This window comes from Numenius arquata, chromosome 1 (genome assembly GCF_964106895.1).
Source record: "Numenius arquata chromosome 1, bNumArq3.hap1.1, whole genome shotgun sequence".
Taxonomy (NCBI): Eukaryota; Metazoa; Chordata; class Aves; order Charadriiformes; family Scolopacidae; genus Numenius; species Numenius arquata.
Window position 1 is genome coordinate 140,309,228 of NC_133576.1, and position 27,996 is coordinate 140,337,223.

The window sequence follows — 27,996 nt, forward strand, 5'->3', positions numbered from 1 at the left end:
GTGGCCCTCCGCTGGACCCGTTCCAACAGGTCCATGTCCTTCCTGTGTTGAGGACTCCAAAGCTGGACACAGTATTCCAGGTGGGGTCTCACGAGCGCAGAGTAGAGGGGTAGAATCACCTCCCGTGCCCTGCTGGCCACACTTCTCTTGATGCAGCCCAGGATGGGGTTGGCTTTCTGGGCTACCAGCGCCCGTTGCCGGCTCCTGTTGAGCTTCTCATCCACCAACACCCCCAAGTCCTTCTCCTCGGGGCTGCTCTCCAGCCATTCTCCGCCCAACCTGGAGTTGTGCCTTTTAACTTTTTAGCAGAGAGACTTTTCATCTAGGGCTGGAGGAGGACGTTGAGGGTACGTTTAGGGTCCAGGCTGGAATCAGGGGGGTGGGGACGGGACACAGACACCCCACACCCCAAACCCCCCCACACATCATCCCATCAGGTACCACACCGAGGTGTTTTCCCCCCTAGATTCCAGTTTAGTGTCTTTTGACTTTATTTTCACCGGTTTCAGCCATGGCTTAGCAAATGCCACCGCCCCCAGTAGCACCCCGCGCCGCTGCCACCCCCTTCCCTCCCTCCTCTTGCTGCAGCCTCGGGGACACGCTGCGCCGGGGTGGCTTTGCCACCCGTGGGTGCCCGTGTCCTTGAGACCACGGCGCCTCAGTCTTGTGGGTCGGCGCCGCACGGCCTCCGAAACTCCTGTCCGTGCTCGTGGATCCACTTATTCGCCACTGGAAGGGACAAAGACAAGGACCCCCGTCTGTCCCCATCCCCTTGAACCCCCTCTCTGACCCCGCTCTGGTAACGGTGACGTGGTTTTTTCCCTATAATCCAGGATTTTCTGGGTTCCTCTTGCCTCCACCCACCCCGCAGCAGAGCTGCCCCTCCAACCCCGTGTCACCCCAGGGTGACACCAGGCACCGTCTCTCACCCCACTTGTCCCCGGCCAGGACGGGGCAGCCGGCGTGCAGGGTGTCCCCGTCACCGTCCCCGTTCCTCCGCAGGTTCCACCAGAAGAGAGCTGCATTCTGCAGAGCAGAGAGGGGGATCCCCAAGGCTTGGCACCCCAAAAACAGAGCCCCAGAAAGCCCTAGAACTGGGGTTTGGCACCCCAAAATAGAGCTGGGAGCCCCAGGATTGGGGTTTTGGCACCCCAAAACGGAGCTGGGAGCCCCAGGGTTGGGGTCTGGCACCCCCTAAAACAGAGCCAGAAGCCCCAGAATTTGGGTTAGGAACCCCAAAATGGAGCTGGGAGCCCCAGGATTGGGGTTTGGAACCCCAAAACGGAGCTGGGAGCCCTGGGGTTGGGGTTTTGGCACCCCAAGAACAGAGCCTCGGAGAGACCCAGAACTGGGGTTTGGAACCCCAAAATGGAGCTGGGAGCCCGGGGGTTGTGGTTTGGTACCCTAAAAACCAGAGCCAGGTGCCCCAGAACTGGGGTTGGGCACCCCAAAAACAGAGCTGGAAGCCCCAGAATTCGGGTTAGAAACCCCAAAACAGAGCTGGGAGCCCTGGGGTTGGGGTTTTGGCACCCCAAAACACAGATGGGAGCCCCAGGGTTGGGGTTTGGAACCCCAAAATGGAGCTGGGAGCCCCGGGGTTGGGGTTTTGGCACCCCAAAACTGAGCTGGCAGCCCCAGGGTTGGGGTTTGGAACCCCAAAACGGAGCTGGGAGCCCTGGGGTTGGGGTTTTGGCACCCCAAAACACAGATGGGAGCCCCAGGGTTGGGGTCTGGCACCCCCTAAAACAGAGCCAGAAGCCCCAGAATTGGGGTTTGGAACCCCAAAACGGAGCTGGGAGCCCAGGGGTTGTGGTTTGGTACCCTAAAAACCAGAGCCAGGTGCCCCAGAACTGGGGTTGGGCACCCCAAAAACAGAGCTGGGAGCCCTGGGGTTGGGATTTTGGCACCCCAAAACTGAGCTGGCAGCCGCAGGGTTGGGGTTTGGCACCCCAAAACACAGATGGGAGCCCCAGAAATGGGGTTTGGACCCCCAAAACAGAGCCTGCAGCTCTAGGGTTGGGGTTTGGCTCCCCTCGAAGGGAGCCAGGAGCCCCAGGGTTGGGGTTTGGCACCCCCAAAACAGATCAGGGAGCCCCGGGGTTGGGGTTTGGCATCGGGACAGGCTCAGCCACAAGTCCCTGCGAGAGATGAGACACGAGAGCAGCGTCCCCCATCCCCACTCCTGGGGGGGGGTCGTGTGGGTCTCCCTCACCTTAACCACAGGCACGCTGAAGTTGGCGTGGATGAAGGCGGTGGAACCGCCGGCTTCCACCGCGCTCAGCTGGAAAAGGAGTAAAAATATGAGCCACGGGCCCTCTCCTCCCCCTGTGATGGGGCCGCTTTGCAATGGGGAAACTGAGGCACAGAACCTCCCTTGGTCCCCCCCAGCGCTTCCCCTTGCTGGGACACGGCACACGCTCTTAAATACTCTGCAGATGTTCGTTTAACACCCCACCACGGTCTGATTTGGGGCTGCCCTCACCCATCTTGAGCCGTGTTCACTCTGAACCCTACTGATGACCATGCAAGTGCAGTCTCTCTAGGCCCAGAAATGGGGACACACACACACACGACACTTACGTAGATCATGACCGTGGCGATCCTGTTGCCTGACTTCATTCTGTAAAGGGGGCTCTTCCTGGACTGCCCCAAGAGCGAGGAGGTGGGGACAGTCAGTCCCATGCTGACACAGCTCGGTCTGGAGGCACCTCATACCCAAACAGAGCTGGTGGCCCAGGGAAAAATCTCTCCCTCTCCCTTCTATTCTTTCCCTCCCTCCTTCCTTCTCTCTTTCCTCCTGCCCTTCCCAGGAACATTCCAGGCACCATCCCATGGGGCCACCCCCAGGGACCTATCCCCAGGCAACCATCCCAGGAGCATCAAGGGCATCACCCCAGGGTCCATCTCCAAGAACATCTGAGGGACCATCCCAGAGACCTCCCTGAGAACCACCCCAAGGACCACATCAGGGACATTCCCTACCCCGGGCACCATCCCAGAGATCACCCCAGGGTCCCCCTCCAGGAACATCTGAGGGACCAACCCTGAGACCACCCCAAAGACTACCCCAGGGACCATCCTGGTGACCATCTGAGAGACCGCCCCCAGAACTATCCCAGGATCCCCCCAAGGACCATCCCAAGAACACCACAAGAACCGCCCTGGGCACCACCCAAGCAGCTCCCTGACCGTGGCATGGTCGAAGTGTGGCTCGTAGTGGCCTCCCAACCCATAGTTGACCACCTGCAGGTACTCGGCGTAGGGTGGCCGCAGGTCCAGGCCGGTGACAGCAGCGATGCGCTGCTCCAACGCCCGCACCACCGGGTCAGCAGTGTCCTTCAGCCAGGCACTGTGGGAGCACCCCACCTTCAGTCCCCCAGACTCACATGTGGCTGGGTGTGGAGGACCCAGGCCACCCCAGCATGGTTTCACTGCCACCTTGGTGGTGGCAATGGGGCCACGGTGGTCCCACTGATTGGAGGACAAGGAAGTGGGTGGCTACTACCTCTTGCTTATCCGGTACTCGGCTTTCTGCTGCTTCTCCCCAGAGGCGACCACGGACCTCTGCAGCTGGAGGACACATGGTGGGGGGATATGTTGCTGCAGATGGAGACCCCCCCCCACATCAAGCAGGGACCCCCCCCACTGAGGTTGAAATTGGTGGGTTTATACCAGCTGGTTATCAAACATCCCCACCTCAAGATGTCCCACCAGGGTGATGGAACCAGTGACAGAAGTTGGATCTAACACAGTTGGGTGTCATCAAGTCAAGCCTGGCTTGGAAGGAGTTCAGGTGCATGCATCGACCTGGTTTCTCCCCAGAATCTCTTGGGGGGGCTCAGATGGAGCTAAGCTGGGCTCACCCCCCCACCAGGATCTTGCTGCAGAAGGCTTTGGCTAAGCCCTGGCTTAAAACCCCTCTTATCTCTGCATCCTCAGGGTGGTCCGACCTGGACCACTAGCTCTTGGGGCACCCTCCTCCACCTCAGGGACATCCCTGGGACGGGGATGGCTCACCCAGGGCCCTGCCAACCCCTTGATGGTCTCAGCCTCGGCGTCACTGATGAAATCGTGGTACAAAGCCACGTAGGGTTGGATCCAGACCATCTCCTTCTTGGCAGGCTGGAGAAGGAGGTAGGGGTTGCCATTGGTCTCGTAGGAACAGCTGAGGTGTGGAAGATGCTCCGGGGCTGGCTGGGGAGGGAGAAGACCAAGAAGGGCATGAGAGAGGGGACAGCGGTGGGGTAGGGGACCATGGCACCCCCCCTGCCAGTCCCACCTGCCCCCTCGGGCGCTGGCACAGCTCCTCGTAGGCGTCACGGCTCTGCAGGCGGGTGCCGTTGGGACGTTGGAGGGGTCCAGCGTTCGCCACCGTCCCCATCTCCAGCAGCTTCTTGTACTTGGCCACGTTTCTTGCCACCCTTTGGTTACTGGGATCTGCCAGAGAGGTGGTGTCACTCGAAATGCCATGTCCCCATCACCCCCCTTCCCTGGTGAGAATTACCCCATGTGGGGGCAAGAAATGGGGTGAAGGAGGCTGGTGCTATACAGAGGTGGTGGGGACACCCCAAAACCTCTCCCCTCCTCTGAGGTTGCCCCGTGTACCGTAATGGAGAAACTCCCTGGAGAGGCTCAAGGCATGGGAGATGTTTCCAGCCTGGATGGGGGGAGTGGAGAACCCATGAGGATCCCCTTGCCCATGGTTTGGCTCCACCAGGCACTGGGGTGATGGGACTCATGGTCATACCATGAAGTAGGAGAAGGCGAGATGGTCCAGAGCATCCTCCAGGCTGCTCCTGTCCTCGGGGTTCCAGCTGCCGTAGGAGAGGCGGAAGAGGCTGACGGCCTCCTCCAGCCACGCGATGGAGTGGTAGTAGTCACCCGTGTCATAGGCCACCTGCGAGACAGCACACCACCCGGGCCCACCGGCTGGGCCAGCCTGACCTGCATACTGTCCCCACCCTGTCCCATCCCATCCCAACCTACCCCCATCCCCTTCTCATCCCATCCTATCTCCATGACCATCTTCTTCCCAATCCCACTCCTGTGCCCTCCCATCCTGTCCCTACTCTCTCATCCTGTCCTGTCCCATCCCATTCTATCCCATCTCCATCCCATCCCCACGCCATGTCCTCCCATCCCATTGCAATTGTCACCCATCCTGTCCCATCACATCCTGTCACTTTCCTAGCCCCATCACCATTCCCTCCCCAACCTGTCCCATCTCTTCCTTTCGTGTCCCATCCCCATCCACCCTGCTCCATCTCCATCCCAATCTCCATCTCCATCATCTCCATCTCAATCATCTCCACCTCCATCTGCACCTCCACCTCCATCCCATGCTATGCCATCCTGTCCTGTCCCATCTCGTCCCATCCCACCCCACCTCACCCTGTCCCATCCTAACCGACGCTCTGACATTCCATCCCAGATCTTCCGTGACACTCAGAGGACTCTGCCCTCAATAAAAATTTCTATCAAAGCGCCCAAGTCCCCTCCCAGGGATTTACGGACCCGCTTTTACCCGCAGGTGGGACCCAACTCAATACCCTACTGGGATGCTGGGGCAGGAGGTCTCCCCCAGGCCACCAGCTGGGCTCTTCTCAAGCCACGAAGTGGCAAGAAGCCCCATTAGTTGGGTGAGAACGGAGAGGTGATGGCAGGCGGGAATCAGAGGAGCCCCTTTGCATCCGTGTGGGAAGAAAACCCAACATCTAACCCTCCAGAAGCACCACCCCAGGCTGGAGAAGCTTTGTGGGATCTGACAGGGTTCATTCTCACCTTCCCCACATGGAAGCAGTCATCAGCGGAGAGGGAGATGCGCCGGCCAGGGCTGTAGAGGGGTGGCCGGCTGGCACCAGCTCTCTGGAAGACTCCGTTGGCCATGCCCTTGACACTGAGGGCGTAGACGTCCTGCAGCCGCATCAGTGCCCGGGCAGCCCCGTCCAGGTCTTCGGCTCCAGGCAGCTCCTGTTCCACCTCCTTGAAGCCGGCATGGAGTGCTGAGGGCAGGTAATGGGGTGCATGGAGGGGGATTAATGAGCTTTTGGGTTGCAATCACCCTTATCAGCCCTTCTTCAAACCCAGGGAGCCCACATGTTGCTTCTCCACCCATTCTCCTACTCCTCCACCAGTTCTCCTGCTCCTCTACCCGTTCTCCTGCTCCACCACCCATTCTCCAGCTCCACCACCCATTCTCCAGCTCCACCACCCATTCTCCAGCTCCACCACCCGTTCTCCAGCTCCACCACCAGTTCTCCTGCTCCACCACCCGTTCTCCTGCTCCTCCACCCATTCTCCAGCTCCACCACCCGTTCTCCAGCTCCACCACCCGTTCTCCAGCTCCACCACCAGTTCTCCTGCTCCACCACCAGTTCTCCTGCTCCTCCACCCATTCTCCAGCTCCACCACCCGTTCTCCAGCTCCACCACCCGTTCTCCAGCTCCACCACCTGTTCTCCAGCTCCACCACCAGTTCTCCTGCTCCACCACCAGTTCTCCTGCTCCTCCACCCATTCTCCAGCTCCACCACCCATTCTCCAGCTCCACCACCCGTTCTCCAGCTCCACCACCAGTTCTCCTGCTCCACCACCCGTTCTCCTGCTCCTCCACCCATTCTCCAGCTCCACCACCCGTTCTCCAGCTCCACCACCCGTTCTCCAGCTCCACCACCAGTTCTCCTGCTCCACCACCAGTTCTCCTGCTCCTCCACCCATTCTCCAGCTCCACCACCCGTTCTCCAGCTCCACCACCCGTTCTCCAGCTCCACCACCTGTTCTCCAGCTCCACCACCAGTTCTCCTGCTCCACCACCAGTTCTCCTGCTCCTCCACCCATTCTCCAGCTCCACCACCCATTCTCCAGCTCCACCACCAGTTCTCCTGCTCCACCACCAGTTCTCCTGCTCCTCCACCCATTCTCCAGCTCCACCACCCATTCTCCAGCTCCACCACCAGTTCTCCTGCTCCACCACCCATTCCCGTGCTCCTCCACCTGGTCTTCATCACCTCCTGGCTCTCCCCAAGTGACAGAGTGGACATGCGGTCGAGCATCCCACCGTACCTTGGATGTTCTGAGTGGCCTCGTCGCTGTAGATGACGTTGGGCCAGTCAGAGTGAAGGCGCTTGATGAGGCTGAAGGCCAGCAAGGGGTTGTCCACTGAGGCCTTGGGGTCCTGGTGCAGGGCCTGGACCTTCTCATAAAACCTACAAGGTAACACTCAGAGTGATGCCCATGGGTGGTGACACCCCCAGGGTGGGGTCTGAGCCCCCCCGTAGTTTGGCAGCTTTGCCCCAGCATCCACTTTTTGGCCAAGCCAGAGGTAGGGAAACCCTACCAAGGTGAGTAGACCCCATCCCTGGTGGGTACATGGGGATGGCCCGTTCCTTGGGGATCCTGTGACCCACATCCCTGGTCCCCACTTTTTGGCCAAGCCAGAGGTGGGGAAACCTCCATCAAGGTGAGTAGACCCCACCCCTGGTGGGTACGTGGGGATGGCCCGTTCCTTGCGGATCCTGTGACCCCGGTCCCCAGCCCAGGGTTGGGGGGGGTACCACGTCCCCCTCCTGGGATACGGCTGGGGGGGTGTGGGCAGTGTCCGGGCTGTGCTCCTCACCCACCCACCACACCCCAACCTCCTATTTAGCGACACCCCCAAAAATTGGGTGACGGGGCGGGGAGGGGGGAAGGATTGTGGGCTGGATTAACCCCCCCCCTTCCCAGGCAGGGCGGCACCCACCCTTGGTGAATATGGGTGCCTGGAGGGGAGGGGATGCTCCCACCCCCACCTATGACCGCGATGGGGTTTGGGGGGGGGGGGTGGGGGGGTGGAGGGGGGTCGGGGGGGGGGGGTGTCCGGTACCTGGCGATGCGGCGCAGGCGGGCGCTCTCCTCCCGCAGGTAGGTTCGGAGGCGGCGGAGCAGACGGCCCTCGGAGCCCAAAGCCCTCCGGACGCTCAGCATGGCCGAGAAGGTCTCTGCCGGGGCGGGGGGGGGCAGCAGGGCCAGCAACACCCCCAACCCCAGCGCCCCCGGCGCCCCCAGCGCCCGCATCCAGCCGCGCCGCCCCGGGAGAGGGCGGAGGGGGGGGGGGGGGGGGGGGGGGGGGGGGGGGGAAGAGGGAGGGAGGGAAGGGGGGGGGGGGAAAGGGGCGGGGAGGCCCCGCCTTTTGGGGGGGGGGGGGGGGTTGGGGGGGGAATGGGGGGGTGCCCCGGATCCGCCACGCTGGCTGGGGGGGGGCGTGGTGCTGCTGATCCCCATCCTGCCTGTCCCCATCCCGTCCTGTCCCCCTGTGTGTCCCCATCCCGTCCTGTCCCCGTCTTGTCTGTCCCCATCCTGCCCGTCCCTGTCCCCATCCCGTCCTGTCCCCCTCTCGTCTGTCACCATCCTGCCTGTCCCTGTCCCCGTCCTGCCTGTCCCCATCCCCATCCTGTCTGTCCCCATCCCGCCCCAACCTCATCCTGACTGTCCCCATCTCATCCTGCCCCCATCCCGTCCTGTCCCCTTCTTGTCTGTCCCCCTATTGTCTGTCCCCACCCCATCCCGTCCCCCTCTTTCCCCCCCATCCTGCCTGTCCCCCTCTCATCTGTCACCATCCTGCCTGTCCCTGTCCCCCTCTTGTCTGTCTCCATCCTGCCTGTCCCTGTCCCCGTCCTGCCTGTCCCCATCCCCATCCTGTCTGTCCCCATCCCCATCCTGTCTGTCCCCATCCCGTCCTGTCCCCATCCTGCCCCAACCTCATCCTGGCTGTCCCCATCTCATCCTGTCCTGTCCCCATTCTGCCCTGTCCCTCTCATCTGTCCCCATCCCCATCCCGCCTGTCCCCCTCTCGTCTGTCCCCATCCCCATCCTGCCTGTCCCCCTCTTGTCTCTCCCCATCCCATCCTGTTCCCCTCTTGTCTGTCCCCATCCTGCCTCGTCCCCATCCCGTCCTGTCCCAACTTCATCCTGACTGTCCCCATCCTATCCTGTCCCCATCCCATCCTGTCCATATCCTGCCCTGTCCCCATCCTGCCTGTCCCCCTCTTGTCTCTTCCCATCCTGCCCTGGCCTCATCCTGACTGTCCCTGTCCTCCTCTTGCCTGTCCCCAAACTGCCCTGTCCTCATCCTCCCTGTTCCCATCCCGCCCTGGCCTCCTCCTGCTTGTCCCTATCCCATCCTGTCCCCCAATCCCCCCGTCTCGAATTCCATGCTGTCCCCCTCCTGCCTGTCCCCTTCTTGTCTCTCCCCATCCTGCCCTGTCCCTACACTGTCCTGAAATCATCCCATCCTGTCCCCATCTCTCCCTGTCCCCATCCTGTCCTGTTGCAGTCGGGTGAAGGCTGTGGGTTGGGGACGTCCCACTGGATTCCCACCAACAGTGTAGACGCTTCCTCACCCTGGGAAAAACCCTATTTGCCAAAAATCTCATCAGAGTGGGCGCTCAGGTGCCCATGTCCCATGTCCCATGACTCAACCATGTCCCATGTTCCCGTCACTCAGATGTGTCCCACATCCCCATCACTCCACCATGTTGCACATCACCATCACAGAGCCATGTTTCAACATCCCCATCACTCAGCCAACCCCATGTCCCCATCACGAAACCATGTCCCATGTCCCCACCACTCAGCTGTGTCCTATGTCCCCATCCATGTCCCATGTCCCATCACTCAGCCATGTCCCATATTCCCGTCACTCAGCTGCGTCCCACGTCCCCATCACTCCATGTTGCACATCACCATCACAGAGCCATGTTTCACGTCCCCATCGCTCAGCCGTGTCCCATGTCCCTGTCATTCCATGTTGCATGTCCCCACCACTCAGCTGTCCCATGTCCCCTCCATGTTGCGTGTCCCCATCACTCAGCTGTGTCCCATGTCCCCATCACTCCATGTTGCATGTCCCCATCACTCAGCTGTGTCCCATGTCCCCATCACTCCATGTCATATGTCCCCATCACTCATGTCCCATGTCCCCACCACTCAGCTGTGTCCTATGTCCCCATCCATGTCGCATGTCCCCATTACTCAGCCATGTCCCACATTCCCATCACTCCGTGTGCCACGTCCCCATCACTCAGCTGTGTCTTAAGTCCCCCATACATGTCCCACATTCCCATCACTCCATGTCCCCATCATTCCACGTCCCCATCACTCAGCCGTGTCCCATGTCCCCATCACTCAGCCATATCCCACGTTCCCGCATCATCCCCACATTCTCCCCAGTCACCCCAAGAAGGTGGCCGAACAACTCCCCTCCCCACTCCAAACTCCAGTGCTTTCCTCATTCCCCCCACCTCCTGCCCACCTTCCCATGGGTCCCTCCCTGTCCCCTGTGTCCCCGCCAGCAGCCACCGGATCAGGATGAGCCGTCGCCCGTCGCTAAACCCCATCCAGCAGCACCCTCCGCCGCCAAACCCCACCTCCCCGGGGCCGAATCCCATAAATACAACCCCAGGTGACACCGGTGTCCCCACACCATGCCGGTCCTGCTCCTGGCCCTGCTCCTGGCCCTGCTCCTGGCCGCTGGCCCCCGGCACCCCACTGCCGGTGTCCCCCAGGAACCCCCCGCTGATGCTGTCCCCACCAGCGCCCGTCCTTGCGCCCAGAACACCGGCCGCTGCCGCCGCTTCTGCTTCACCCACGAGACCCAACGGGGACATTTCGGTTGTCCCCGGCGCTACCGGTAAGACATGGATGCTGGGACCATCCCACCCCCAACCCCCCCCTCCCAAAAACCAGTAACCTCATGACTTTGGGGGGGGCGGGTGTCTTCATCTCTTCCAGGTGCTGCGTGCCCAAAACGTAGCCACGGGATGGACCGGGAGGTGACGACGCTCGGGGTCATCCCGCATCCTTCCCCCCCCCCGTGGGGTCATCTCCCCATCTCCCTGGGGATTTTCCCAATATGGGCTGGATTTCCCCTCTTTTGGGAGGATTTTATTCGGGGGGGGAGCAGCACGGGGGTGTGAGGACGCTCTCACCCTCGGGATGCCACAGCCTGTGCCCTGTGGAGCAGAATAACACCACCCCCCCCTCGAGATTTGAGTGCTTATTCCCATGGGAATACGGGGCCAAACGGCTTGAACCAGGAAAAGTGGAGAAAACGGGATAAAAAAATGGTAAAAAAAGGGGAACCGTCTCTCTGCCACATGGAGGGGGATGAAGGAATTGCCAATATTTTTAACTAAACCCCCATTTCTGGGTATTTTTGTCCCCGAGGGACCAGCTGCTTGTCGGTAGCACCTTCTGCTTTTTTTGCTGCTCTCAGGTGAAAAAAACCCACCGATTTTTGGTGAAACAGCAGCATTTCGGGTGCCGGCACCTCCCCTACCCCCTGGCCAACCCGCAGTGGGTCTTCCACCCCCCCCCCCTCACCCCCCCCCCCCCAAGTTCGCCAACCACATCTATCTGATGGGTGATTAAAAAGCCAAGCGTTAATTAAATAAAAGCTATGCGATGCGGAGCCTCCGGTGCATCCGAAATGTCCCGGGGAGGTCTCCGGTCGGAAATGATGGTGGGAGGGGGTGTTGGGGGGGGGGGTGTTGGGGTGTCATTAATGGGTCTGTTTTAGGAAGCCTCAAGGTTCTGCTCGTTGCCGTCGTCGGAGGTGCCCAGGGCGAAGAGGCAGAAGGTGATTTCCTCGCAGGGGCTGGCGGTGCCGCACTCGAACAAGCAGCCGAAAAGGCCGCCGGGGCAGACGGCCAGGTCGGAATAACCGGCCGGCCCCGGGTGCAACACCCAAGGGGGTCGCCAACCCCCCCCGTCCAGCGGCGAAGGGTTGAGATAGATACCCAGATCGCGGCGGCGGCGCCGGTCGGTGGGATGGGAGTAGAGCAACCACGTCGCCGCTTCTTCCCCGGCGCCGGCGGCGAAGCTCACCACGCTGCCCTGGCACCCCCGGGGGGGTTCGCCCAGCGCCTTGCACCGCGCCGACCGCTGGAAACGCAACCCGCGGTCGGCGCTGAACGTCACCGCCCGGCACCCTCCGGGGGCTCGGGCGTTACAGTAGAGCAAAGGGGTATCGCTCCCGGAGATTTCGGCTACCTGGCACTCGCCCGTGGGGCCGCCGGCTACCGGGGCTCCCTTGTGCCAGCTGCGGCCGCCGTCGTCGCTGAAGAAGACGAGGGCGTGCGGGCGGGTGCAGCAGGGCAGCGACACCACCCCGCAGCCGCAGCCGTGCACGTAGTAGGCGTAAGCCGGCACCACCAGGCGGCCAGAAGCCAGTTGGACCCCGTGGCCCGGCCCCACGGCGAAGGTGGCCCAACGGGAGAGGTCGGAGCCCACGGCTTCCTCCGTCAGGTCCCGTAACGGGCTCCAGCGGCGGCCGCCGTCGGCGCTGGCGGCCAAGCAGAGACGGGCGGCGCTGCAGCCCCTCCGGATCTGCCACCGCTCCGTCTTGCCCCGCTCCACGCAGATGCAGAAGAGGAAGACGATGCCGCTGGCGGCGTCGTAGAGGGGACAGGGGTTCATGGTGCGGCGGCCGGGCAGCACCAGGGTCGACAGCTCCTCCACCGGACCCCACTGCCGGAGGGAAGAGGAAAACGGGATTCAGTCACGGAGATACCCCGGTGCTGCTGCAGCCCGGCATCCCCCCCCCCCCTCCCAAGGGACGCAGGCGGCAGCTCCTTCCTACAGCCCAGGTTGGGGTGGGTTTTGGATCTTTTTCACCTGGACGGAGGTGCCGTGTCGGTGGCCCCGGCGCAGCACCAGGTACTTGGCGTCCTCGTCCCTGGCCGAGGAACGCTTCTCGGCGAAGGCCAGGAAGGTGGCGGTGGGGGGGACGTAGAGCAAAGCCGGGATGCGGTAGGTGACCCCGCTCGCCTGGCGGAACAGCGTCTCCCGTGGGAAGACGAGGGGGGATCCCGGCGGTGAAGGCCGGGGGGGGCTCTCCTCGGCATCCCCCCGCTGCTGGCAGGGAAGGTAAAGGGTTAAATGCTGGCAATAGGAGGGGGTGACCCTCATGTCCCCCAAGATGGGGGGGGGAGAGGGACGAGGACTCACCTTGAAGCAGGTGGTGGCCTGGGACATGGTGGCTTCCCCGAGGTCCCACTGGGTGGGGTGGAAGTCAGGGGGGAGTGAGAGTGGAGCCCCCCTCCATACTGTCACAGTGTCCCTCTACCCATGACCCCATGTCCGTCCCCCCCCCAGTGCCACCCCCCAGAGCTCTGCATCCCCCCAGCCTAGCCCCAAGCCCCCACCCCCTTTAGCACCCCCAGTGTCCCCAGCCCAGAGTCCCCATAGCCCATGCACCCCCCCAGGTCCCCAATCCCGCCATGCCCCCCCCCCATTCCCCATGCACCCCCCAATGCCCCCATCCTCCCACGCCGAACTCCCCATGCACCCCCCCATGTCTCTGCAACCCCCCCCGCCCCGACTCCCCTGCACCCCTCCATGCACCAATCCCCCCATACACCCCCCCCGTACCCCAATCCCTACCCCCCCCCCCCCCCCACATTCCTCAATGCTGGGACCCCCCCCTGCAGCCCCCATGGCCTGTCCCCGCTACACTCCTGCATGCACCAATCCCCCCACATCCACCCCCAAAACCTGACCCCCTCCGTGTACCCCCCCCCTGCACCCCCATAGTCTGACTCCCCCCCCTGCACCCCCATAGCTTGGCTCCCCTACACCCCTACATGCACCGACCCCCTGTTCCCCCCCCTCACATTCCCAGTCCCCCCCACGTACTCCCTGTGCACCCCCATAACCCAACTACCTACATGCACTGATCCCCCCCCCCATGCCCAGACCCCCCCATACATCCCCCTGCCCCCCCAACTCCCATAGCCCGACTCCCCTATGTACCCCCCCGTACCCCTATAACCTGACTCCCCTACACCCCTGTGTACACTGAACCCCCCATGCTGCCCCCCCCATGCCCAGACCCCCCCATACATCTCCCTGCACCCCCATATCCCCACTCCCTGCATGCCCAGATCCCCCGTTTCTGCCCCCCCCATGTCCAGACCCCCCCGTACATCCCCCTGCACCCCCATATCCCCACTCCCTGCATGCACTGCTCCCCCTGTGACCCCCCCTTATGTCTAGACCCCCCCTGCACCCCCATATCCCCACTCCCCTGCATGCACCAATCCCCCGTTCCCCCCCCCAGGCACAAACCCCCCTTTGTACCCCCCCTGCACCTCCATAGTCCCACTCTTCTGCATGCACCGCTCCCCCCGTGCCCCCCCTTATGCCCGGACCCCCCCTGCACCCCCATATCCTGACTCCCTGCATGCACAAATGCCCCGTTCCCCCCCCCATGCCCAGACCCCCCCGTACATCCCCCTGCACCCCCATATCCCCACTCCCCTGCACCCCTGCATGCACCGCTCTCCCCGTGCCCCCCCTTATATCTAGACCCCCCCCGCACCCCCAAAGCTCCACTCCCCTACATGCACTGATCCCCCAGAGCCCCCCCCCATGCACAGACCCCCCCCATGGACCCCCCCTGCACCCCCATATCCCCACTCCCTGCACGCACCGCTCCCCCTGTGCCCCCCCTTATGTCTAGACCCCCCTTGCACCCCCATATCCCCACTCCCCTGCATGCATTGATCCCTCCATGGCCCCCCCATGCCCGGCCCCCCCCTGCACCCCCATATCCTGACTCCCTGCAGGCACAAATCCCTCGTTCCCCCCCCCCCCATGCCCAGACCCCCCCGTACATCCCCCTGCACCCCCATATCCCCACTCCCCTGCACCCCTGCATGCACCGCTCTCCCCGTGCCCCCCCTTATATCTAGACCCCCCCCGCACCCCCAAAGCTCCACTCCCCTACATGCACTGATCCCCCAGAGCCCCCCCCCATGCACAGACCCCCCCCATGGACCCCCCCTGCACCCCCATATCCCCACTCCCTGCATGCACCGCTCCCCCTGTGCCCCCCCTTATGTCTAGACCCCCCTTGCACCCCCATATCCCCACTCCCCTGCATGCACCGCTCCCCCCGTGCCCCCCCCATGCCCGGAACCCCCCTTGCACCCCCATATCCCCACTCCCCTGCATGCACCGATCCCCCCGTGGCCCCCCCATGCCCGGACCCCCCCTGCACCCCCATATCCCCACTCCCTGCATGCCCAGATCCCCCGTTCCACCTCCCCCCCCCATGCCCAGACACCCCCCCCCCTTATACCCCCCCCCAAGCCCGACTCCCTGCACGCACCGACCCCCCCCCCGCGCCCGGATCCCCGCACGCACCGACCCCTTCCCCTTCGCACCCCCCGATCCCCCCCCATCACCTTCGCACTTCGCACCCCCCCGAACCCCACCGGTGCCCCCCCCCCCCCCTCCCTTCCATCCCCCCCCCCCCCCAGCTCCGCGCACCCCCGGCTCCTCCGGCCGCCGCCGCCGGGGCCGCCCCGCTCCGCCTCCGCCCGCCCCTTCCCGGCCGGACGAGGAGGCGGGGGGGGGGGGGGAGCCGGTAAAAGGGATCCACCCCCCCGCCCATCCCTGACCCAGGGATGCTCCGGAACACGTTTAACGGCTCCTTCCCTTTTATTGAGGAAGAAAAAAAAAAAAAAACAAAACAAACACCCCCCCCCCCAAAAAAAAAAACCAAACCCAAAAAACCCCCAAAATGGCTTTTTTACAAAAACGCCATTTTATAGAAGGGACAAGAGGAGGCGACAAGGGGACACGCGGGGAAAAGGCTGGGAAAAGCCCTCCGCTTTCCTTCCCCCCCCCCCCAATTTATAGATCAGCATCTCGGCCGAATATACAGAAGCAGCATATTTGACACCCCCCCCCCCCCATCACATAAAAGGCTTTTTATAGAACCCCCCCCCCCCCAATTCGATAAATACAAAAATAAAGAAAACTCATTTGCGAGCGGAAAGGTGTTGGACAGAAGGATTTTGTCCTGAATTCCTACCACAAAAGGGAAAAGTGACATTATAGGGGGGTGTGTGAGTGTCCCCCCCCCCCCGCATCCGGACACTCCATGGCAGGGAAGGGTTCGTCAAAGCGCTGCCGGATAACGAGGGAGGAAGCGGGGACGGTTTCGGTGACAAAGTGTCCCCCTCTCGAGGGTCCCCACGGGCAAATCCTTCTCCGCCGTCGGTCCCGGAGGCAGCAGGAAGCAGAAAATCCAAACCCGAGATTTCCCAACAGCTCCAAAAATAAAAAAAAAAAATAAAATATCTCGGCTCCGAGATTCGATTAATTCTAGGATTAAAAATCCCGCTCAGGAATTTCAGGACAAAAAAAAAACCAAAAAAAAAAACAAAAAAAACAAAACAAACCCCAAGAGGCGAGGATTCGTTTTCTTTGCTATTTTTCTTTATTGGCCTTAATTAATTTAGCATTTCCCCGGCCTGGGAAATCACTTGATTTTCCTCTCCAGGGCCAGGCTGTCGTGCAGCTTGGAGACCTCGGGCTCGTAAGCCTCCATCACCAACGTCCCGTTGTTATCGAAGAATTTGGCGATGGATTTGGTGAACTCGGCTTCCCTCTGCTGTTTGGTTTTCCCGCTGATGAACGTCAGCTTCAGGGTGTATTTGTCGTCAAACCTGGCGGGGGGGGGGGGGGGGGGGGACACGGAGATTTTAGAGCGAAATAAAACAAATCAAGAAATAAAATCTGAAATAAAACCCGGCTCGGCCGAGACACCGATAAAAAGGTGAGGAAAAATCCCTGTCTTTAAGGGGAAAGCCCTCAGGAGTCTTCCCCCCCCCCCCCCGCCTCCCGAGACACAGCCACAACCTGCAGGCGTTAATTATAACTCAATTAAAGGTATTTTTTTGTGATTAATTCCCTCCCCCCCCCCCCCAATTAAAGAGAAGCAAAACGTGAACAGAACCACGTGGCACCGCTCCCGTTTCAAGATTGGGACGTTGATTTTGACGGAGAGGACACAGATTTGCAGATATAAAAATAAAGGAAAATATTTAGGGTGATTCAGGGGTGGAACTGGATGATCTTTAAGGTCCCTCCCAACCCGAACCATTCCATGATTCCATGATTCCATGGGGAGATACGGATGGAAACGATGTGCACGAGGCTGTTATTTCTGAGTAATTATATTCCGTAGTGAATATTATGGAATCACAGAATGATACGGGGTTGGAAGGGACCTCTGGAGATCATCCAGTCCAACCCCCTGCCAGAGCAGGTCCACCCAGAGCAGGTCCCACAGGAACGTGTCCAGGTGGGGTTTGAATGTCTCCAGAGAAGGAGACTCCACCACCTCTCTGGGCAGCCTCTTCCAGGGCTCTGCCACCCTCACAGGAAAGAAGTTCCTCCTCATGTTTAGGTGGAACTTCCTATGTTCAAGTTTGTGCCCATTCCCTCTTGTCCTGTCACTGGGCACCACTGGAAAAAGCCTGGCCCCATCCTCCTGACACCCACCCTTTAGGTATTTATAGGTGTTGATCAGATCCCCCTCAGTCTTCTCTTCTCCAGACTAAAAAGACCCAAGTCCCTCAGCCTTTCCTCGTTAAGAGAGATGCTCCAGGCCCCTCATCATCTTTGTAGCCCTCTGCTGTCCCCTCTCCAGCAGTTCCCTGTCCTTCTTGAACTGGGGAGCCCAGAACTGGACCCAGTGCTCCAGCTGTGGCCTCCCCAGGGCAGAGTAGAGGGAGAGGATGACCTCCCTCCACCTGCTGGTCACACTCTTCCTGATGCCCCCCCAGATGCCATTGGCCTTCTTGGCCCCAAGGGCACATTGCTGGCTCATGGTCATCCTGTTGTCCACCAGGACTCCCAGGTCTTAATATTCATCACAAGTTGCCTGGGAAGCCCCAAAGATCACAGCGCACTGGCCGACCCTTCGCAGAAAACTCACATTCCCAGTGCTGAGCCACCAAAACTGCAGAAATACCGATATTTCCCCCCCCGTTTTGTTTAGGAGTTACCCAAAAAGCAGCTTTTTTGCCCCATCGCAGGGAAAGCAAAACCCGGTGCGACACCGGGACGTTCCCGCTCGTTAAGGCCAGGAAACGCTACCGTTTGAGGCTGGAGGAGAGTTGCCAGACGTCGTCGGGGTCCATCCCCGCGGGGTCTTTTCTGTGAGCTACCAGGAAAATACTCTTCTCTTTGTAGGAGGTGTAGATGGTGAGGATCCCCATCATCACAAAATACGTGCCAAAATTAGTTAAGGAAACGAAGGAAGTTGCAATTAGGAGTAGAAATTAGGCAGAGAAATTGCTTGGAGCCCCTCAGACACCGTCGTTTATGCACCTCTCGTGACGTTATCATTCCAAAAGGGATGCTCGGCTGATGCCTCGTTAGCACGAGAAATTAAATAATAATTGGGATATTTTCTTAACTCTTTGCCGGGAGTGTTAATTAATGCCTGGAAGGGGTGGGGGAAAGGGACAACTCCCCAACGCTCTCTCCCGAAAGCCACATGAACTGCTTCGTTCGTGAAACCACGAAGCAAAAGCGGAAATTATAACAACGAAATCCTGTTTTCAATTCATTTACTAATTTTTTGGAGCAACGGTGGGAAACCGTGAGGCCAAACGAGCCACAGAATTAATCGCTGTCCGTTCCCCTCCAGGCACAGATCCAGCAATTAGAATTATTTAATTCCAAAAATGAGAAAGATTAAGTGCTGCAGGATGAATTATCTCAATGTTCGTCCTAAAAACCAACCAGAGCCATAAAATAACGCAATCGCTTGTCCAGGATCTCGCAGCCGTTGGTGGTAGCGACTTCCAGGCCGGCAAGAAGCTCCCAGGCTCCCAGTTCAGGCTGCCTCACTGGTACCAGTAAACCCCCTCCACACACACCCCCCCTCCTCGAAATCACCCCTCATCCACCACCTACATTTGGGTTGTAAAATCTCTGCAGAGAGAGCTGCAGAGAAATTGGTGCCGCGCTGATCCCCCGCCCCGAGCCCAAACAGGGGAAAAAAAAAACCAGAACATCCCAGTTAGCCTCTATTACTGGAAATCTTCTAACTGGAGTTGACATCTAAAATTTTAAACTCTGATTTATAGCACTGCCCTCCTAAACGGAGTGACTGCTCCTCTGCGGCAGAGGTGCTGGAAAGAATTACCCCCATTTACTCTTCGCTCTCGGGATCTGTCGTATTAGGAAAGAGCAAATGTGTCTGTAACCAGGCTATAGGGAGAATTTAAATAAAAAATTAACCAAAAAGCAAAACAACTCCCCAAATCTCTCAAGGGCTGCTCTTCAGGTTGAGGTTAACGCAGCGAGGTGGAGGAATTTGAGTGTGAGATGTGGGAAACGCACTCAAAGACAACAGGGAGCCCGGGGAGCAGCCGCCAACTCCTCTGAGGTGAGCGGAATCGGTCCCACGTTCCCAAATCACCCAAATTTAGGCATTTTCCAACCAGCCAGGCAGGAATTTCGCCATCACATGAGAACTGTTTGATCATCAGCTGATCTCCGCACCACGGGAAGTAAAATCCCCCGCAGGCCTGAAAATGGGAATACAGAGAAGGGTTTTGTCGTGCTTTATGGGGGAAAATAAACCCCCATAATAATAATAATTAAATAATAATAAACCCCTCTAAATGAACGAGCCGATGTACGTAAAGGATATGATACAACACAAAAGGCAAGAACAGGTTTGGATTCAGGGAAAGGGTGCAGGTAATCCCAAATCAAAGCTACGATGGCGAAGAGACAAGAGATTGTGCAGATGATGAGGCGACCGTCGATCAAACGGAAATTTTCGACGTATTTGTACTTCTCCAGGAGAACCTGCGGGAGAAAAATTCAGCCCAGTTTAGTCTGTGCTTTAATAAGTTCGACCGACTGGAAAGATTCGACCCTTCTGGAAAGGATTTAGATTAAAAAAAAAAAAATAATCAATTACATAGATAAAATGAGCAGAAACTTTATAAAGGATTAATGTCCACATCAGACATCGCCATAAATAATGGCTGATACTCTAAGCTTTAGCCACGGGAATCGCGAGAGATGCTCCAGAACCAGCGCGGATTCCGGTTCCAACCAAATCCAACCAAATCAAAGTTTACAGACTTTTTAAACTAAATGTTTAAACCGAAGGAAACAGAGCGTTTCCCGAGAGGGAGAAATCAGCAGGCGCAGAACGTACCTTCTTGGCAGAATCGTCCAAAGAATTTTTCACAGCCGAACCGTCCCATTTGTCAATTTTTACCGGTTTGTCGTCGATCTTCCACTGCAACGGAAACCAAACGGAGTTTAAGAGAATTAGGCCTTTCGTTTGAATACGTTTGGTCCCGTCGTGAGCACAAAGACAGGAGAGACCCCAGAAAACAGTTCCTGGTTTGGGAAAAACTGCCTGGAGATGGAGAGAAGCCGGGGCCTCTTACACAGCACCAGCGTCACAGAATCACAGAGTGATATGGGGTTGAAAGGGACCTCTGGAGATCATCTACTCCAATGCTCTGCCAGAGCAGGTCCACCCAGAGCAGGTCGCACAGGAACGTGTCCAGGTGAATTTGGAATGTCTCCAGAGAAGGAGACCCCACCACCTCTCTGGGCAGCCTCTTCCAGGGCTCTGCCACCCGCAAAGTGAAGAAGTTCCTCCTCATGTTGAGATGGAACTTCTTATCTTCAAGTTTGTGCCCGTTTCCTCTTGTCCTGTCCCTGGGCACCACCGAAAAAAGACTGGCCCCATCCTCCTGACACCCACCCTTTAAGTATTTATAGGCGTTCATCAGATCGCCCCTCAGCCTTCTCTCCTCCAGACTAAGAAGCCCCACGTCCCTCAGCCTTTCCTCATAAGAGAGATGCTCCAGGCCCCTCATCATCTTTGTAGCCCTCTGCTGTGCCCTCTCCAGCAGTTCCCTGTCCTTGAACTGGGGAGCCCAGAACTGGACCCAGTGCTCCAGCTGTGGCCTCTCCAGGGCAGAGCAGAGGCGGAGGATGACCTCCCTCCACCTGCTGGTCACACTCTTCTGATGCCCCCCAAGAGACCATTGACCTTCTTGGCCACAAGGGCACATTGCTGGCTCATGGTCATCCTGTTGTCCACCAGGACTCCCAGGTATTTCTCCTCAGAGCTGCTCTCCAGCAGGTCACCCCCAACCTGTCCTGGTGCAGGGGGTTATTCCTCCCCAGGTGCAGCGCCCTGCACTTGCCCTTGTTGAATTTCATCAGGTTCTTCTCTGCCCAACTCTCCAGCCTGTCCAGGTCTCACTGTATGGTGGCACAGCCTTCTGCTGTGTCAGCCACTCCCCCAGTTTTGTATCGTCAGCAAACGTGCTGAGGGTACAGTCCATCCCCTCATCCAGGTATTTTTATATCCAATATCCATATATTGATGAATATATTGAAGAGGACTGGACCCAGTACTGACCCCTGGGGAACACCACTTGTTACGGACCTCCAACCAGATTCTGTGCCATCACGACCCTCTGAGCTCTGTCTTTCAGCCAGTTTTCAATCCACCTCACTGTCCATTCTTCTAATCCACACTTCCTAAGCTTATCTACGAGGATGCTGTGGGAGATGGTGTCAAAAGCCTTGCTGAAGTCAAGGTAGACAACATCCACCACCCTCCCCTCTTCTATCCATCTAGTCATGCCATTGTATAAGGCTATCAGGTTCGTCCGACATGAGTTCCCCTTGATGAATCCATGTTGACTACCTCTGATAGCTTTCTTTTCCTCCATATGTTTTGAGATGACGCCCAGAACGAGCCATTCCATCATCCCCGTTATCCTTCCAGATTTAAGCTTGTCGTGGGAAGATATTTGGTGAAGTGACTTTTTACACTGATTTTATCCTAATTTTGATTCTACCTTTGCTGTTCCCATTGCCATCCGCAGAAAGGGTCAGTTACGACCTAATTTTTGCCTTTGAAGGTATTCGCGCTTTTCAGCCCAGCCATTACAAACAGACTCTTTGGGAGGGCTGATGACAGCAGGAAAATTTCAAGGCATCCAGGTATAACTATATAAATTATAAATCCAGGTACAAGGGGAGAATATAAAAGCATGAAGCAGAAATGAAGGTGCGGTCAGACCATCCCCCAGGATGAAACCAAAAGACTCTGTCGCTCTTCTATATTGAGATTTTCCTCAGAAACGGGTCCTTCATCAATAATTAATCTCAGATATAACGGCTCAGTTTTAAAAAGGGGTTAATTTTCCTCTGAATTATATTATTTTTTGGTGACACTATTCCTTTTAACCAGTCGGACACATGAGCTTGAGCCCTGGGTATTTTATACGATAACAATAATAATAGTCATAATTCTATGACCTTAAACCATCAATTATTCTAAACAGTTGAGTGATTTGAGCTCAAATTTTAGCTGCCGTTAGAAGCAATTCTCAACTTCGCTGGGGTTATTTCCTGCTCCCGAAGCTCCCAAGTTGGATTTATGAACCACCCGTCAGAAGAGCTCGTTTCCCTTTCTCTGGCAGGAATGAAAGCATTTGAAAGTAAGATGTAAAACCTGATCTACTTCCCCTGCATTCGCTCAGGGAAAAGCCTGATTAGCCTTCGGGCTCCGCAGGTATGAATTATTAGGTGGGCAGTAAATGTCACCCTGTGCACACGCAATACCTGGTTTACGAGGGACAAAAGAAACAGCCAGAAGCATTTAAAAGTCACAGAAAAGAGCTCTCACATCAGTGTAAGTTACAAAGCATTTTAGGTGGCTATTTTTTTTTTTTTTTTGTAGCCACAAGTTTTTCCTAAGGTTAATTAACACACGCGATAATTGAAAGCCAAACCCTTTGCCATGAAGGAATAGAGAATAATCCTTTCAAAGATTTATTTCACCTTATAAAAGCATCTGTAAGTTTTATTTCTTGCCCTTTGGGATTCCAAGTGATTAAAGTATCAAGAACCAGACTAGGGAGAGGAAAAAAAATTACCTTTTTTTCCTAATTAGTGAATTGGAAGTCAGAAGTCTCAAAGTAATAACACCAACACTCAATCCCTCTCTCCTTATCCCATAAATAAATAAAAAAAAAAGCGCTGAGGAAACCCATTTAGACTTGACCTCACCGCTCTCAGGTGCTACCTCCATTTCTCATGAGGGAGTGGAAAGCAAGCCAAAAAAAAGCCTGTGGACGTGAAAATGTTCTCTGCTCAGCAAAACCCTAAAACAGGATACTTCCCTGAAACAGCATCAGCTACTTCTGCTACAGAATTATTCTGGTAGGGTGCAGACAAGTCCTGGTATTTTAAAAACAAAAATATCGTTTTTCAAAAATACTACCCTCAGTAAGTTTGCCGATGACACCGAGTTGGGTGGGAATGTCAACCTGCTGGAGGGTGGAAAGGCTTTGCAGAGGGATCTGGACAGGCTGGATGGATGAGCTGAGGCCAATGGGATGAGGTTCAACAAGGCCAAGTGCCGGGTCCTCCACTTGGGTCACACCAACCCCATGGACACTCCAGGCTGGGGGCAGAGTGGCTGGAGCTGCCCCACAGAAAAGGACCTGGGGGTGCTGGTCAACTGTCAGCTGAACGTGAGCCAGCAGTGTGCCCAGGTGGCCAAGAAGGCCACCAGCATCTTGGCCTGTATCAGGAACAGTGTGGTGAGTAGGACTCAGGAGGTGATCGTCCCCCTGTACTGGGCACTGGTGAGGCTCCACCTCGAGGGCTGGGTCCAGTTTTGGGCCCCTCACCACAAAAAAGACCTTGAGGGGCTGGAGCATGTCCAGAGAAGGGCAACGGAGCTGGTGAGGGGTCTGGAGCACAAGTCTTGTGAGGAGCAGCTGAGGGAGCTGGGGGTGTTCAGCCTGGAGAAGAGGATCATTTTGAGGAAAGCTCAGGAATCAAGGAATAAATGAAAATAAAGCCCAAGGCTTTTTTTTAAAATAAAAACCTCAAGATTTTAAAGCTATTTTATGCTCTCGTGTCAGAGCAAGAGCTGGATTCTTGCTTCTTGTTCTCTGTTCCGAACCACCTGACACTGGAATTGCCAGATAATATCCACGATAATTAACTGATACCGATCTCTAGCAGAGAAGCAGCGCTTTCAGGGGTAGATGTAAAGCTCACATGACATATTTTTTTGAAATAAAGCTGTTACTGGGGAAAAAAAATATCTAATCTTAAGACTGTCTAAAGCAAAGAGCTGAACCAGCAGTTCTTCAGTTCTTGTTCAGGCTTCCCTGTGGCTGAGGCTCTTCTGCTTCGAGACAGAAACAGCTTGATAATCCCAGGGCGGTTCATGTCAGAAGGGACCTTGTATCGGGGACACATCTGCGGTTTGGGACTTCAGCCAGGGAGAAGCTTTAGGCCTCCCTTTACCTCGGTCTTGATGTTCCCATGAGGTTACTTCTCCTAACACAGCACAGCACCACAGCGCTGCTGCTGCTGCTCAGATTTGGCTCCAGTCTGATGGAGGAAAAGAAAAACCCCACCGGTTCCAAACAGTTCTTTAGTTGGGGGATAATTTCACTGTTTTGTTTTAAAAACCAAATGAAAGGTTATTATGCTTGTCCTGAACACACCCTAACTAGGAATGGGAAGAAAATAGTGTTCTACAGTTAGGAAGTGTATTTGAAAGCGTACCCATGTAAGAACAAGGCTTCAGAATGAAGGTTGAAATACAGAATAAAATCCAAAATGTAATTTCAGAAAGCCGCAAACCCCAATCTGCCACCAGAAGCACACAAAGGCCCCAGCTGTTGACACGCAAAGGGAGGTGCAGCCTGCAGCTGGACGGCAGCAGGGGAGCATTCTGGCGTTAGCTCCGAAAAAGGGACAGCAAAACGAGCGCTTCCTTTCACAGCAGACACCGGGGGATCCGAGCTCTCGCAAGGTTCATTTGTCAAACTATCACCTTCATTTAAATCCCCTCACGAAACTCCCTCATAAGCAGGAGGCACGGAAAAATCCTGCGGGAGAAATTTCAAGATGTTCATATCTCAGAAGAAAGACATGGCACAAACTTAACGTTTCCCCCTCCTCCCCTGCCTTATTCCTTCTGCCGCTACTGTCACTCTCTTTTACATCACGTCCAATTTTAGCCTGCAGCATCTTCTGGGGAGCTGGTTTGTCTCTCTGAATATTGCTCTGAAGTTTACAGCACACTTTGGGTATTACACACATAAATAAATAAGTCAAGTCATACAGCGGAAAAGTTTTGTTGCTGCTGCAAGAGGAGCAGCAGCGTCGACTTGATAAACTCTTCAAGAGGAATGGCAGGGGGGTTGGAACTCGATGACCTTTAAGGTCCCTTCCAACTCTAACCATTCTATGATTCTATGAATAACATTTCTTCATCTAATCTGTGTTTTCTATTGCAAGGATGAAAAGAAAGTGACCTCCTCTTCCTAAACCCTAAAATCGGGGACTCTTCGAACTGGGACCTGCAACGCTGCAGCCGAGGAAGACTGGAAGAGCCTCCAACATTGCAGCCGATCGCCTTTTCCTGTGGGTCGGGCTGCAGCCCACACAGCAGCGAGTCCCAAACCGCAGGTCCCCGCCCCCTAACTTAAATTCTAAAACAACGGTGACATTGCACACCGCGAGCCAGGCAGAAGCGAGATTTGCAAGAGACAGAGTCCAGGGACACCTCGCTGCACATCAGTTCCCACTTCCTCTTGAAGGAAGAGTTGTAGTGAACTCCAGCGAGTCGGCATGGCCGTTCTCAGCTCCGACTAGTTCAGCCTCTGCTTTGGAGGAAGGAATTCTGGACCTCACTCTCCCCAAAATACCAGTACTGCCTGATTGTATCCCCAGTTAACCAGTTGCCTGGTCCCAGAGAGCTCCTGCTGGGGCACAGGAGCAGAAAGCAGTTGCAGCAGTTGGTATTCAGGAAGTGGTTTTAGTCCTGGAGCTTGCAAAACCTTCAGAGAGTAGTTAATAACTTCGTGTTGTGCTAAATGGGTGAAACCTCAAGGTGTTCGAGGGGACCGTAGCTGCTGCTGCACAACTAGGTGATCCTGGTTAAGTGGGGAGAGGTCGAGAGGAGCTACCTGATTATCACAAACACTGGAAGAATATGAGAAGGACAAAAAAAATGGGACAGTTAAAACACAAATCTCCCTAAAAAGGTATAGTTAAAACACAAATCTCCCTAAACTCACCCTGACTTAGCTTATGAGCGACGTACATAAAGACACGCTAAACAAGCAACCTGCCTGAAGACTTTAAAGCCCCGCTGATAACCTGTTATTTCTCTGTTCGAGAGAAGCTTGAGCAAATTATGGACCTAAGGCCACGATTCTCCACATAATACCCGCAGACATGACCAATCCAGGGGGAGGAAATAAAGGCACACAGATCAGCATGGGGACAGAGGGAAAAGAAGATAGAGCATTATCAAGTGCGTGTATGTACTTCAGGTACAAGCCTGGCTGAAACCATTCCCTGGTTTCTCACTACAGGATTCAGCTCCCACACCAACAGCATGTTTCCCTTACCAACGACTCCTTTTCCTCCTGAAATAACTACCCCTCAGCATCCACAGAAGGGCAGGAGGAGCGGGAACGCCTTGAGAGCACGACACTTTCCGGAGTTCTTGAAGTTTAACCACAAAGCGGTGTCATTTCAAAACTGAAAGCTGAGCACGTTTACAGAAGAGAGCCAGAAATACTTCATTAGCGCACCTTCCCCTGAAAGCATTTGTTCAACAACTTGATCTACTGTTCTAAGGAAAACCAGCAAATTCTTTAGGATAGTAAGGACAGCTTCATCTCAAACAGATGCAAGAAAACGATACTCTTTATGTTATGAAACATAGTATGTTTACATTAAGTTACAAATATACATATAGGAATGAAAATCAAAGTGTTTTCAATTGCAGTCACCCATATTGTTGCCCAGGGAAGCTGTGGCTGCCCCATCCCTGGAAGTGTTCAAGGCCAGGCTGGATGGGGCTTTGAGCAACCTGCTCTAGTGGAGGTGTCTCTGCCCATGGCAGGGGGGTTGGAACTCCATGATCTTTAAGGTCCCTTCCAACTCTAACCATTCTATGATCCTATGACATTTTGAAAATCAGTGAAAGATGCTAAACACAGCACTCCAAGTACACCATTTTGCAACCAGTGATACGGACACAACTGTTTCCACCTTCCTGTTGAAAAAAAAGAATGCCTCTAGGTCTTTAGTTTCAGCTACCAAACACCACAAAGAGCTGCGACACAAACGCCTGACCACTTAAAATGGAGGTGAGGCTGAAAGCCACTTTACAAACAAGTTCCTTTAAACTACTGAGATTGAGTGTTTTATCAGCAGACTTTTACAGTAGGCTCTGCTCCACCTGACCTGCTCTCTCCAACTCCCTGAAAGGAGGGTGTAGCTGGGGGAGCGTCGGTCTCCTCTCTCAAAGAACAGGCGATAGGACAAGAGGAAACAGCCTCAAGTTGCATCAGGGGAGGTTTAGGATGGACATTAGGAAAAATTTACTCCCTGAAAGGGTTGTCAAGCCTTGGAAGAGGCTGCCCAGGGCAGTGGTGGAGTCACCATCCCTAGAGGTATTTAAAAGACAGGCAGATGTAGAGCTTAACGATACAGTTTAGTGATGGCTTTTGTCAATGTTGGGTTGATGGTTGGACTCGATGATCTGAAAGGTCCCTTCCAACCTCGACCATTCTATGACACCGCTGCCATGCCCAGCGTTACCTTCCTAGCAAAACACCTACCCAGAGGAGCACGGCTGTACCGCTAGTCGGGCTTTTGTCAGGACGGCTGGGCTAAAAACCAGCCACGCTGGCAAAAAAAAATTAAAAAAAAAAAAAAAAACAAAAACCCCAAGCTATTTCGCTGCCGGCGGCTGCTGCTGCTGTCGCGGCCGGATGCACGGCACGGCCTGCCCGCGGGATGCTCCCTCCCTCCCCGGGGCCTCTTCTGCCATTTACTGCCATTTACAAGGCGGCAGCAGCGGGAGCTCCCCACAGCCCCACGGCTGCTGAGGCGGGGGCTTCCCTTCAGCGGCGGTGGGGACCCACTGAGGCCCGAGCTCGGGAATGGCCACGGCTCGGCCCAGCGCTGGGACAGCTCTACGGACGCCGCTGAGACGCGGACTGGAAGAAGGAGGAGGAGGAGCCCCGGAGGGCCGGTGCCCGGGCGGGCCATTGCACGGTACCTTGTCGAGCAGACCGTTCCTACCGCCTTTGGCCGCCATCTTCTCACCGCCCTCCGCC

General features: G+C 56.4%; 3 protein-coding genes across 3 annotated transcripts; all 3 read right to left on the reverse strand.

Moving 5' to 3' along the window:
* Positions 1-469: 469 nt before the first annotated feature.
* On the reverse strand, positions 470-8,050 carry P4HA3 (prolyl 4-hydroxylase subunit alpha 3). Its single transcript, XM_074150285.1, has 13 exons — positions 7,860-8,050; positions 7,061-7,203; positions 5,782-6,002; positions 4,748-4,897; positions 4,606-4,657; positions 4,280-4,437; positions 4,018-4,194; positions 3,506-3,570; positions 3,190-3,349; positions 2,581-2,643; positions 2,213-2,281; positions 930-1,026; positions 470-729 (listed from the first exon to the last, which is right to left on the reverse strand). The coding sequence occupies exons 1-13, from the start codon at positions 8,048-8,050 to the stop codon at positions 659-661; spliced, it is 1,617 nt and encodes a 538-aa protein (XP_074006386.1). The 3' UTR covers positions 470-658.
* A 3,341-nt stretch (positions 8,051-11,391) lies between these two features.
* Positions 11,392-13,024, reverse strand: NEU3 (neuraminidase 3). The gene is made up of 3 exons (XM_074155519.1): positions 12,983-13,024; positions 12,650-12,886; positions 11,392-12,502 (listed from the first exon to the last, which is right to left on the reverse strand). Exons 1-3 carry the CDS (start codon positions 13,007-13,009, stop codon positions 11,549-11,551), a joined length of 1,218 nt encoding a protein of 405 aa, XP_074011620.1. The 5' UTR covers positions 13,010-13,024; the 3' UTR covers positions 11,392-11,548.
* A 3,243-nt stretch (positions 13,025-16,267) lies between these two features.
* SPCS2 (signal peptidase complex subunit 2) lies at positions 16,268-27,993 on the reverse strand. Its single transcript, XM_074155664.1, has 5 exons — positions 27,939-27,993; positions 20,013-20,096; positions 19,494-19,654; positions 17,927-18,061; positions 16,268-16,491 (listed from the first exon to the last, which is right to left on the reverse strand). Exons 1-5 carry the CDS (start codon positions 27,975-27,977, stop codon positions 16,305-16,307), a joined length of 606 nt encoding a protein of 201 aa, XP_074011765.1. The 5' UTR covers positions 27,978-27,993; the 3' UTR covers positions 16,268-16,304.
* Positions 27,994-27,996: the final 3 nt, after the last annotated feature.

Coding starts and splice junctions, on each gene's coding strand:
- P4HA3 (XM_074150285.1), bottom strand. CDS start 8,050: ATGCGGGCGCTGGGGGCGCCGGGGGCGCTGGGGTTGGGGGTGTTGCTG. Junction 4,658..4,747: donor TCGCCTTCTCCTACTTCATG/GTATGACCATGA, acceptor CCCCCCATCCAG/GCTGGAAACATCTCCCATGC. Junction 3,571..4,017: donor AGGGGTTGGCAGGGCCCTGG/GTGAGCCATCCC, acceptor TGTGTCCTCCAG/CTGCAGAGGTCCGTGGTCGC.
- NEU3 (XM_074155519.1), bottom strand. CDS start 13,009: ATGTCCCAGGCCACCACCTGCTTCAAG. Junction 12,887..12,982: donor AGGCCACCACCTGCTTCAAG/GTGAGTCCTCGT, acceptor CCCTGCCAGCAG/CGGGGGGATGCCGAGGAGAG. Junction 12,503..12,649: donor GACACGGCACCTCCGTCCAG/GTGAAAAAGATC, acceptor TCCCTCCGGCAG/TGGGGTCCGGTGGAGGAGCT.
- SPCS2 (XM_074155664.1), bottom strand. CDS start 27,977: ATGGCGGCCAAAGGCGGTAGGAACGGTCTGCTCGACAAG. Junction 19,655..20,012: donor TGGACGATTCTGCCAAGAAG/GTACGTTCTGCG, acceptor TTTCTCCCGCAG/GTTCTCCTGGAGAAGTACAA. Junction 16,492..17,926: donor CTCTCCTCCAGCCTCAAACG/GTAGCGTTTCCT, acceptor CCCCCCCGCCAG/GTTTGACGACAAATACACCC.